Source organism: Chiloscyllium plagiosum, chromosome 33 (assembly GCF_004010195.1).
Source record: "Chiloscyllium plagiosum isolate BGI_BamShark_2017 chromosome 33, ASM401019v2, whole genome shotgun sequence".
Taxonomy (NCBI): domain Eukaryota; kingdom Metazoa; phylum Chordata; class Chondrichthyes; order Orectolobiformes; family Hemiscylliidae; genus Chiloscyllium; species Chiloscyllium plagiosum.
This window is the reverse complement of record NC_057742.1, coordinates 6,095,081-6,107,566: the sequence shown is the minus strand read 5'-3', so window position 1 is coordinate 6,107,566 and position 12,486 is coordinate 6,095,081. Positions and strand designations below refer to the sequence as shown.

General features: G+C 42.9%; 1 protein-coding gene across 5 annotated transcripts in view; it reads right to left on the bottom strand.

Annotated features, from left to right (window-relative positions):
* The window catches only part of LOC122539772 (protein AF-10-like), a 184,601-nt gene that overhangs the window by 161,519 nt on the left and 10,596 nt on the right, over positions 1-12,486 (bottom strand). For all 5 annotated transcript variants that reach the window (XM_043674818.1, XM_043674817.1, XM_043674821.1 and 2 more), the window contains exons 3-5: positions 7,860-7,914; positions 4,685-4,794; positions 1,160-1,263 (exon numbers count right to left, since the gene is read on the bottom strand). In XM_043674818.1, the coding sequence (XP_043530753.1) occupies positions 1,160-1,263; positions 4,685-4,794; positions 7,860-7,914 (269 nt within the window). The remainder of the gene's footprint in view (positions 1-1,159; positions 1,264-4,684; positions 4,795-7,859; positions 7,915-12,486) is intronic.

The window sequence follows — 12,486 nt, the reverse complement described above, 5'->3', positions numbered from 1 at the left end:
TTTCACCAGAGTCCAGAGCTAGGGGTCACGGTTTTAAAATTACGGGTTGCCTTTTTAGGACCTTGATGAGAATTATTCTCTCAGAGTTATGTGACTTTGGAGCACTCTGCCTCAGGAGGCAGCCAAGGTGGTATCATTGAATATTTTTAAGATGTAAGTGGACAGATTCTTGCTAGACCACGGAATCGAGTATTATTGGTGGACAGAGAGCCTTTTAATCGAGAATGCAACCAAGGGTTAGGGACAAAAGGCAGAAGAATGGAATTGAGGGTTATCAGATCAGCTACGACCTCACTGAATGCTAGAGCAGACTTGATGGGCTGAATAGCCTCTTACAGTCCTGTGGTTAGATGGGAATGTGGAATTCAAACCTTCCATGATCTTACGAAAGGGGTCTCGAGGGGCCGATCAGTCTACCTTTGCTTCTACTTTGTAATGTGTGTGTGTGTGAGAGAGGGGAAGAGAGCGCGAGAAAGAGCGCGCGAAAGAAAGAAAGCGCGAAAGAAAGAAAGCGCGAAAGAAAGAAAGCGCGAAAGAAAGAAAGCGCGAAAGAAAGAAAGCGCAAAAGAAAGAAAGCGCAAAAGAAAGAAAGCGCAAAAGAAAGAAAGCGCAAAAGAAAGAAAGAAAGAAAGAAATAATGCACGAGAGAGAAAGGGAGGGACAGCACGCGTGAGAGAGAGCGCACATGCAAAAGAGAAAGTGAGAGAGCCCGCAGAAGAGATAAGAAGCATGCAGAAGAGAGCACGAGAAAGTGTGACAGCGCGCGAGAGCATGCATACAAAAGAGAGGGAAGGCATGTAAAGGAGAGAAAGTGTGGGAGCGTGCCAAAGAAAGAGAGCGCAACAGCACACCAAAGGGAGGGAACGTACGTAAGGGAGAGCGCGTGAGAGCATGTGTAAAAGCGCGCCAAAGAGAGGGAGCGGAGAGTGTGCTAAAGAGAGGGAGCACACGGTAGCATGTGAAAGGGAGAACGCGCGCGAAATCACGCGTAAAGGAAAAAGGGCATGAGAGCGTGCGTAAGAAAGAGCACGCAGGAGAGCGCGCGCCAAAGTGAGTGAGTGCGCAAGAGGGAGGATGCGTGCGAGAGTGAAGGAGAGAAACTGCAGGTGTTTGCAATGAAGATAGACAGATCCCGGTGACGTTTCAAAAACATCCTCACCAAGTGACGTGAAAGGCCTGTCGACAGCCATGCCGGTTACAGGTCATACAGGCTCCGGTGGCTGCCTTGCTCTCTCGACCTTGTTCTTCACAGAGGTAACAGGTCTAGAAGAGAATTAAATGGGTCAATAAACAAGCAATCCTCTATCTTATCATCACACATGAGTTTCATTTCCACTCATGCTATTGGTCTGGGACGAGTAGGTTCAGTCACATCAGACATTCTTGTTCAAAACAATTAGCAAAACTGCCCCCTGACAACAACTACCACATAAAACTGTCCTTAATTACCTCATTCCATCAGCATGTGATGGTGTGGTAATATCACTGTAGTAGTAATCCAGAACCCCACACCATAATTCAAAAACCACCACAGCACAATTTGAATTCAATAAAATGCCTGGAATTAAAAACTAATTGTCTGGTAGCGACCTTGTAACCATTGTCGATTGACATCAAAACCCTGCTGATTCACTGACGTCCTTTCGTGAAGATAATCTGCTGTCCTTACCCAGGTCTGGCCTATATGTGCCTCCGGACATGCGGGTGAATCTTAACTGCCCTCTGGGCAAGTTAAGGTTGGGCAATAAACGTTGGCATCACCAGCAACACTCACATCACATGAATTCATACTTTTAAAAAAAATCAATGTGAGGGGATAGGAGTGTGAGAAAGAGTTGCACTTGCTGCCAAGTTTCCTACAACACTTCAAAAAACATTGAGCTGAAACATTTTGAGATGCTTTGAGGGTGTGAGAGGTGCTAAGGAAATGTAAAGTTTCTTTGTTTTGTTAGTTTGGTGGGGAGTGCTGTTCTGATGTTGGGCCTGAGTGACAATACAGCCAACCCTCCTTGAACTTTAACACTGCTAAGTTAATGCAAACTGCTTCCTGTGTGACCCAATTCAGTACTTACCCACTCCATGACCTCCAAGTTGAAGCCTCTCCCTCACTGAACAGCCTCAGAATTCTGACTTTTTCTCCTCCCCAACCCATTCTCTCATTGCTTCGCTCCCAAGGGCTTGCGTTCCAGTTCAATCTATGCAAATCCCAATGGTTGTGAACTGTCAGAGCTTGTACAATCCACATGCTATTTTATGAAATGACCTTCAAAGTTGCTCCTGCCTTGCTACTTTTCTTCCAGGTCCACATTCAGAGTGAGGGCTCAGAAGAGCGAAGCAGTGAAAGGGTGCAACTCTGAAGTTGGGAACTGGGCAAGATGCCACAATTTGGAGAGCTGAGGAACAGGGAGCATCTGCAGTGACCAGGAAGATCAATAAGCAAGAGGTTAATGAAGTAGGATTACCTTGTAAGAAGATAGCTGTAATGTAGGTATCTCCATTTTCAAGTAAGGACATACTGTACTGAGCAGTTAACGTCATAGTTGATTCAACTCTTGACCCGGGAAGCCTTCAAATGTAGGTAGCAAACTAAATCATTTTTCATTATTTTTGAAGTGATTTCATGGAGGCTGAGGGGTGACCTTATAGAGGTTAACGAAATTACGAGGGGCATGGATAGGGTAAATAGGCAAAGTCTTTTCCCTGGGGTTGGGGAGTCTAGAACTAGAGGGCATAGTTTTAGGGTGAGAGGGGAAAGATATAAAAGAGACCTAAGGGGCAACTGTTTCACACAGAGGGTGGTACGTGTATGGAATGAGCTGCCAGAGGAAGAGGTGGAGGCTGGTACAATTGCAACATTTAAGAGGCATTTGGATGGGTATATGAATAGGAAGGGTTTGGAGGAATATGGGTCGGGTGCTGGCAGATGGGACTAAATTGAGATGGGATATCTGGTCGGCATGGACGTGTTGGACCGAAGGGTCTGTGTCCATGCTGTACATCTCTATGACTCTATCAATGTGGAAATTTAGCAATGCAAAATATTTCAACTTGGAAGATTTAAAGTTTAAATTTCTTTTGTTTTCAATTAATGAGTATCCTACAAAACTGACTACAATTTGAACTTTGGTTCTTCTCAGAACTGGTCTTTCATTTAAAACTGTGGAGCTTGGGAGTGCAGCTCCATTTTCAAGTAAGGACATATTGTACTGAGGAGTTAACGTCACAGTTGATTCAACTCTTGACCCGGGAAGCCTTCAAAGCATTTCCTTCCCCAGCTCTCAAACCACTGCCCTCATCTTCAACTCATCAAAATTCATCCTTGCACAAAATAAAACTGAAGTGATCAGTAAAAGATGTTCTAAAATGTACACAAGCTAATTCCCAGTTACACAACTGGTTGCTAACAAATATCTTTGGAAGGCACGCACCCAATAACTTAAATATTGAAAATGGTGAAGTCTGAGTACAGTCTCCACCAGGACTCTTTGACTGTATGAACAGTCCTACCAGTGGCTAGCTCATAATTAATAGTGGCTTACAAGACATTTGGGTGGGTGGGTGGGGGTGACATTCCTATGTAGCTGGCCATACAGTAGCATACAGGTCATGAGGAACACACATACAATAACTGAACATTGAACCGGTCAAGCATACTCTGTCTTTCAAGTTAGATCTTGGCTAATCATCTACCTGGGTGTGGGTAAAGTAGCATTATTTCATTAGATTTATGCAGGCTAATTATACCAATTTCTATCACAAATGTGCTCAACGTCCTGAGCTTTCAGCCATTGGGAGAATAGAATTCAAAGCATTTCGGGACTGACTGAACAGCAGCTTGCATTTATATAGCACCTTCAACACAGTGTAACATCTGCAGACTCATTACAGAGCATTAACAAAATGTGACATCAAGCCAGGTAAGGTGGCATTAGAACTGGTGCCCAAAAAGCTCAAAGAGATAGGTTTTATAGAAGGAAAGGTTTATGGAGGGAATTTCAGAGTTGCTCATCACCATCCAATGCCCTGCACCAAAAAATGCACATCAGGAAGGATAGGATCAGATCTGGTGACACAGAGCAGATTCCACTGAAATGTAGGGACAGAGATTTAAAGTGTTTGGAAATAGAAGCGTAGTCAAGGTGAAGAGACACTTTTTTTAAAAAAACACAAAGTTATTTTGACCTGAAATGCAGTGCATGGAAGAGAATATACTCAGCTTTAATTTTCAGAAGGCAATCAAATAAATATTTGAAAAGGAAACACTTGCAGGATAATGCAGCAATAGCAAGGATTAATTTGATAGCTCTCTCAAAGACGATGATGGGCTGAATAGCCTACTATTGATCACCACCAAGACTTACACACAGTGACCACACAAACAAATTTACAGAAGTTAAACTGATATTAAACAAACCATATTCTGAGAGTGAATATACTCAAGTTGGGAGGAAAGAAAATCTGACTAGTATCTAGAGGGTTTACTCTAGGGAAACAAAACAGATCAAAAAGGGTTAATTGTGACTGAAATTTTTAAACCCCACTGTTTGTTATCAATAGGTCAGGACTGTTATTTGCAGATATACAGCAGATGGAAATCATTTAAGGGTTATGGAAATAGCATCTCCCTCACACAACACTGCACAGCCCTTTGGCTTTGTGTAACAGGAGAGTGTGGAGCTATTACCTTATTGAAGCGTTCGTGGGGAACATACTGCAGCACAATGGGTTCCATACTGATAACGTTAGCAAACTGCACCTCTGGGACGTAAAGAGCACAGACTACGTGGGCCCAACCTACAGACAAGAGACAGATAAAACAAAACAGCATAAAGACACTTATTACACTTCTTTTACATTGAAGGAGAAATTTGCATTTCACATGTGCCTGTTACAGCCTCAGGACTTCCCAAAGCTCTTCACAACCACATTTTATTTTCCACATGTGGTCACTGTTGTAATGTCAGGAATGCAGCAGCAAGATTTTGCACAGCAAGCTCCCACAAAGCAGCAAAGCAACAAATGACGAGAGAATCTCGTGATTGTAGTTGAGTTGGCGTGGGGGAAGGTGGTGGGGGGGTTTGGAATCTTGGGGAGAACTCCCCAGCTCCTCTTCAAAATATTGCAACAGGATTATCCCCATTCACCTGAAAAGCAGGTAAGATCCACATTTCAGCAAAAGCACTCAGTGCCAACTTAGTTTATGAGCAGAACTTCAAGCAGATAATGGAGGGAACTGGGGATAGTATCTCGCCTGCCAAGGTTGGCTTGCAAGTGATGCTATTCCCTTGCATTGGCTGACCCCTTGTCATACAAAATCAAACTGGTTGTGGGTTTGCCAGGTGCTATGCAAGGATCTTTTGTGAATTCCTCCTGGCATCTTGTAGATAGAACACATTGGTGTGACTGAGCATCCATGGTTGAGTGACTAAATGAATGTCTGGAATGTGGTGCCTACCTGCTTTGTCCTGGATGGTGTCAGCTTTCTTGAGTATTGCTGAAGCTGCAACCATCCAGGCAAGTGGAGAGTACATGATTACCCTCCTGACTTCTATCTTGTAGATGGTGGACCGACGTTGGGTACCTGCTGCAGGATTCTTAGCCTCTGATCTGCTTTTGGAGCCACATTATTAATACGATCGGTCCAGTTAAATTTCAAGTCAACAATAATCCCCAGGATGTTGACAGTGGGAGATTCAATGATATAACACTATTGAATGTCAGGTGGTGGTGGTTAGATTGACTCTTACTGGAGATGGTCAGTGCCTGGCCCTTGTGTGGTGCAATTTTTTAAAAGGGATGTGAGGGGCGATCTCTTTTACACAATGAGTGGTTCATGTGTGGAATGAACTTGTGGAGGAATCGGTGACTGTGGGTACAGTTACAACATTTTAAAAATGTTTGGATCAGTACATGAATAAGAAACATTGGAGGGATAAGGGCCAAGTGCTGGCAGGTGGGACTAGTTTAGTTTGGGATTATGGTTGGCATGGACTGGTTGGACCAAAGGGTCAGTTTTCATGCTGTATGACTATGAGTCCATCCAGTGCCTCCTTTCAGAAAAGCCTTCTGAATTAAGTGCCTCAAACAGTCTAGCTCTAATTTTAAGATTATGCCTGGATCTGAGGAACATCTGACTCAATTATCTGTTGAATCATCCGAAACAACTCAATTACATCATCTCTCAATCTTCTATCCTTGAGGGAAGACAAGTCTGATACATCTCTAAGTCTACAAAATGTCGAAAACATTGGCAAGGTTTTATTATCGCTCCCTATAGAACCTAGTGGCCATTTCAAAGGACACACAAGAGTCAGAGATGTACAGCACGGAAACAGACTCTTCGGTCCAACTCATCCATGCAGACCAGTTATTCCAACCCAATCTAGTCCCACCTGCCACACCTAACCCATATCCCTCCAAACCCTTCCTATTCATATACCTATCCAGATGCTTGTTAAATGTTGAAATTGTACTGGCCTTTACCACTTCCTCTGGCAGCTCATTCCACACACGCACCACCCTCTGTATGGAAAAGTTGCCCCTTAGGTCTCTTTTATATCTTTCCCCTCTCACCCTAAACCTATGCCTTCTAGTTCTGGTCTCCCCCACCTCAGGTAAAAGACCTTATCTATTTACCCTATCCATGCTCCGCATGATTTTATAAACCTCTATAAGGTCACCCCTCAGCCTCTGATGCTCCAGGAAAAACAGCCCTGGCCTATTCAACAACCAGCAATGCTGTGGATCTAGAATCACACAGAGAATAGATGCTCATTAGTCACTGGTTAGCAACTGTGTGCTGCTTGGCTGCACTTGCACGTATGAGGTGACTGATAATTACCTCAAAAGGCCCAGAACACCTGAAGGTCCAGGCCACAGGCAAGTGAGACCGCAAGGGCAGAGAGGTGGCTCCTAGTGGACCATGCCATTTCCCATGCTCGGTCCCTCAATAACGCACCAAGTTACAAGGCCTTTCACAGTATTACGTTCATCATTTTGCTCATCCTCTTATTTCCCCCTCTTTCTCTTGCCTTTTCTCCCTCTCCTCTCCTAGCCTTGGATCAACAGGACTCCCTGTCAGTGGAGAAAGTGGTCCAAGCATTTTGGTAGAGAGAGAGAGTGTTGGTGAGGCCACCTGGCTTATAGGAAGGTTGTCTTCCTGCCCAGTCCTCACACAACCATATCTTAATGAGGAGCTGCCGACTGAGGCCAGACACTTTTTCAGGGAAAAGGATATGTAGTGGTTGAGCTAATCTTTCTACTTGAAAATTGGAACCTGGTCAGGCACACCTCCTAATAACATTCCGACATTAGGAAAAAGGCAGGAGTTAGCACTGTATCTCAGCTCAATCAAATCCCACAGCCATGAAAACAAAATACAGTAACAAACGCATTATAGGGAGAAAAGAGTTAAATAGACAATTCGCCCATCCCCAGCCACAATTGTACTGCAGGAGAGCGGGGGATGATGGATACAAGTTACAATGTGATTGGGGTTAATCATTCTCTTAACATGGTGTGGAAGAGAAGAGTGCAAAGTAAGAGAGACTATGAGCAAGGGAGTGGGAGTGGAGGAAACATAGAAAGAAAGGGATGCAAGAGCGAGAGAGAGACAGAGGTGAGAGTAAGGGTGAGAGAAAGAATGCGAAAGAGAGTGCGAGAGAAAGAGACAAGTGCAGGAGAGAGAGACGAGACAGTGAGATCGAGAGCACAATCACAATAATCAAAAATGCAATTAATTCACGAAAGCTTTTACTCTGCATCTTAGCAACTTCTGATATCATTTTACCAACATGTATATTCTACATTTTCATTCTGAAATTGCCATTAAATGTGCAACTGTCACAAACGCCACTTACCTCCATTATCAGTCCTCTTGAGGGCACCATCTTTATGGGGACAGAGTTCACAGCGCTGCAAACAAAGAACATGGTTCAATTCAGTGTCACTTCCACCTGCTTTGGTGCAGCCAGAAATATAGGGAAGGTGACTAAATTTTTTGCTCAGTTTAAACCTACTGGCCAGGACAGGGGCCAATTAAAAATATCACTAACTGTACCACAGCAAACGCAAAATTGGATACTGGTGGAAACGATCAATTCTTAACAAGTGATGGGAAGAGAAAAACTGATTGAGTTTTCTTTTTCAAAAGTTGTTAAGATTTCCAACTCCAAAACTGCAGCTTCAGGTTCAAGTGGTTAACTTCATTGGTATTTGTAAGATTTTGCCTTAATGTAAATCTCCTGCTCTCAGTAACAACAGCTTATAGTTAGCATAGTTAAAATGTTTCAAGGAGGGTGGGCAGACACAGAGCAAAACAAAGAAACACTAGGACAGGTGAACTCTGAAACAAAGTTCCTTTCCATCTATTTAAGGTAATGTAAAAGGTACACACAGCCCTATTCCAAACCTAGCCAATAATTATTCCTCAAACAACTGCACTGAAACAGTAAACAGAAAACCGAAAGAACTGCGGATGCTGGAAATCTGAAACAAAAACAAATTGCTGGAAAACCTCAGTAGGTCTGGCATCTGTGGAGAAAAATCAGAGTTAGTGCTCCGGATTCAATGCTGAAGAAGTTTTCCAGAAATTTCTGCTTTTATTTTTGTTACTGAAACATTAACTAGTCATTTATTAAATTGCTGCTTATGGAATCTCAATCTGTGTATTGTTTAGAAAATATCTCAGCACAATCTGTTCAGAGCTGTCATTACACACATCTGGAACAGGTGAGATGTGAACTCAGGTCTCCTGGTCTACAGGTAGGGACACTATGACTGTGCCATGAGACAGCTCTACGATGCCTACATTACCAAAGTGGAGATATTTCATATGCAGTTGATTTGATGAAAATGCTGGCAAACTGAAAGCTATTGAACTGGTTCTGACCTCTGCCAGAACAGGCTGCAGTGGGGCCAATGGACAAAGTCAGAGTGAAGCTCAGCTCTGATGCCACCAATGGCCAAATAGCTCAATGGAACCAACTGTCACTTCCTATGTGCGAACAATCATACTTGGCCAGTTGGGCTGCTGAACCAGAGTTCACAAGAGATAGTGCTGCGAGAGAAGGCAGGGTTGCAAAAAACAAAACCCTGAGAAATCAAAGTCATAAATAAAATAACAAATATACATGCCCAAAAATGGTCATCTACCAATGTCAGCAGATATCCCTTTTGCACAGTCGACAACCTCTACTGAGTGTGTGATTGGTTTTGTCAGGCATGATTATTGGCAAAAATCCTTCCAGTTCAGGAATACACACCTTACTGTAAAAACACTTTGGGAAGTTGTGAATGGTCAATGTCTTGCACTGCATTTGAGACTTCAGAGTCAACTGTGAATGTTACACTACTAAACAAAGTGAGCTTAAGCAGCTAGATATCTCTCAGCTCATAGATGACCCTTGGTCTATGTGTATATGGGGATATTGGAACTTGGTTCTGATGTACCTATTGCAGGAAAGTTCCTGTTACTTGTGCCTCAACTTGCTCCAAACCCCACTCGTCCAACAGCTTCACCAACTCCCATCACTTTCTGGGTCCTCCAACATCTCACATTTCAAGCTCTCAACCTCTGAGACAATACCCTTCATGGCATCGCTGTATCCTGTCTCTACAAAGTTCTTCCAGCCACATTATGCTCCTACTTTGCACCTTACTTCATTATTAACTAATTGGAGTTCTTCAGGTTGGTGTTCTAGGCCAAACCATCTTCAGCTGCTTCACATGTGAACTTCCTTCCATCACAAGGTCAGAAGTAGAATGCTTGTGAATGATTACACAAATATGGTTAAATGGAATTGAGATTCATGTCAACCATATTCGAACAGAATGATACAGCAGCTTCAAGGGGGTGAATGGCCTTCCACTATTCTATGTTTGATTTTGGTTAATTTCACTTTATGGAGGCCACTGTATTGAAACACACAAGATTTGCTGGGGACTTGACAGGGTAGGTAGGACACAGGTTGTTTCACCTGTGGGAGCGCCTAGGACCAGAGGGCATAACCTCAGAATAAAAACATTTAAGATGGAGTTGAAGAGGAATTTCTTCTCTCAGAAGGTTCTGAATCTATGGAAGTCTTCACCAGAGAGGACTGTTGGGGTTGGGTCAGGAAGTATATTCAAGGTTGAGATAGACAGATTTTTGATCAGTAAGGAATCAAGGGCTACAGGGAAAAGGCAGGAAAGTGGGGTTGAGGACTATTGGATCAGCTGTGACTTCATTGAATGGTGGAACAGACTCCATGGGCTGAATGGTCTACTTTTCCTCTATGTCTTATACAGTCTGCTTTACATTTTACTATTATGCATAATTAAAAATAACAGTTAAAACTCCATAGTGGTTCAATGGAAAATACTATCATAGTGCGTACCTAGACTGATCTAAATGGTTTGATTTCAGGCAGGACCCAAGTGGGAGCATTATCTTCCATTTGGGAAAGGAGAGTGGAGGGACTGCTATCAGTATCCCAATGAGGAAGCCCCCAGGTACGTTCGTCTCTCAAACAGGCGAAGGTAGGATTTGTGTAAAAGTGGCATGGTCTAAAAGTCAAGTGGCTTCTTAATGTGAGGGAGGGTCACTTGGATGAAGTGATAGATAGACATCTGTATCCGACAAGTCACTGCCATCAAACCAGGATGGGAAATGTTGACACTAATCTCTGTTTATAATATTCTGAAAAATGTGACAGTCCCAGCTAATGGAATCCCTCTGACATTTCAATTCATGCAAATATTACATATATTATTAATCAACATTAAAATGTTGGACTGATTTGAATTTTCAGTCAGCCCTCTCCAACAGAAAATCCCTTGGAAAAAATTATTTTGACTTCAGAAACTCTCGAGATCTCCAGAGGGTGAAAAAATAAAGTGCATGTTTCAGGGTCTTACAAAGATTCTCAGGATCAATGAAGTTGTGCTAAAAAGGACATCTCCAACTGCCTGATCAAAGTGCCAACTAGCAGAACATTTAAGCAATGATTATATCAAATGACCTGCTGCTTCAGTGTCTCAGTAAGATTACCCTATCATTAGGGAGTCTAACAATGCAAAAAAAAGCAAGTACTTTTTTGTTTGGAAAATGGAATTGTTCACTACCACGTAGCACCAACTCAAAACATGTGCTCCAGATGGTGCTCTCGTTAAACAACCAAGGCACAAGATGCACATTAAGACCAGATCCCTGTTCTTTCCATTTAATTGAGAGTCTGCATCCAATCAGATAAGCTGACTGCTACAAAAATTGGCAGCCGTCAATGAGTGTTTTCAAATCAAGGTTCAACATCATGTGTCTGCCAGAGGATTTGGAAGTTTCAAATTACAAAACATAACCTTTGCTTCTAAAATCTACCCATCAGATTTTCCACTCCTGATTTGTCAAAGCACAGCTGTGAAGTCACTAACAGAGTTCGGTCTCTGGAATGAATTACCGCTGCAGTGTTGGGATCTTAACACTTTTGAAAAAGATATAATGCTTCAGTTAAATAACATTACAGACTGCAATTTTGTAACCTCCTGCTAACCTACAACTCTCTAAGTGTGTTCCTCCAATCCTGGTCTCCTATGCAATGCTGACTCTATTCCAATACCATTGGCAGGCAGGCATTCTACTGCCTGGAGCCCAGGGTCTAAAATTCCTTTTGGTGACCAAAAGCTTGGTCGACGAAGTTCCTTGTAAACAGTAATTTAAACCTACCCTGTGATTCTGGAACACAAGTTTCAGAGAGGGCAAGTAGAAAATCAGAAAGTAAGGCTACGCACACACTTCAGAAAGTGGTAAAACAATTTCTAGATACCATATAACCTTATAATGTAGGTACAGTTTGTTCAGTTCCAATGTTCAGTACCAGTGTATAGAGTCTCCCCTCACCACCATTGAGGTCATTTTACTTTTATAATGTTTGTGCTTTCTGCTGTATTGTATTCTCTGCCAGCACCTAGATTTCTTTCACTCCAATATTAGCAGCTATAACTTCAACAGGCTGAATCTTGAAATCCTTCTTTAACTGCTGAACTTCTCTGCCTCTTTCTTTTCCTTTAATAGGCTCCTTTAAGTCGAACTGTTTCACCAACTTTTTGATCATCTGTCTGTCTCACTGTCTTCACTGAGGATTCAGGTGCCAAACACATGAAGACCTCCAACATACACTGTTTCCTGTAGTGGGGGATGGGGTGGGGTGGGGGTTCATAAATGACTGGAAGAAAATCCAGGGCAAAGGTGAGGACTGCAGATGCTGGAGATCAGAGTTAACATAGAACATAGAAGAATACAGCGCAGTACAGGCCCTTTGGCCCTCGATGTTGCGCCGATCCAAGCCCACCTAACCTATACTAACCCACTATCCTCCATATACCTATCCAATGCCCGCTTAAATGCCCATAAAGAGGGAGAGTCCACCACTGCTACTGGCAGGGCATTCCATGAACTCACGACTCGCTGAGTGAAGAACCTACCCCTAACTTCAGTCCTATATCAACCCC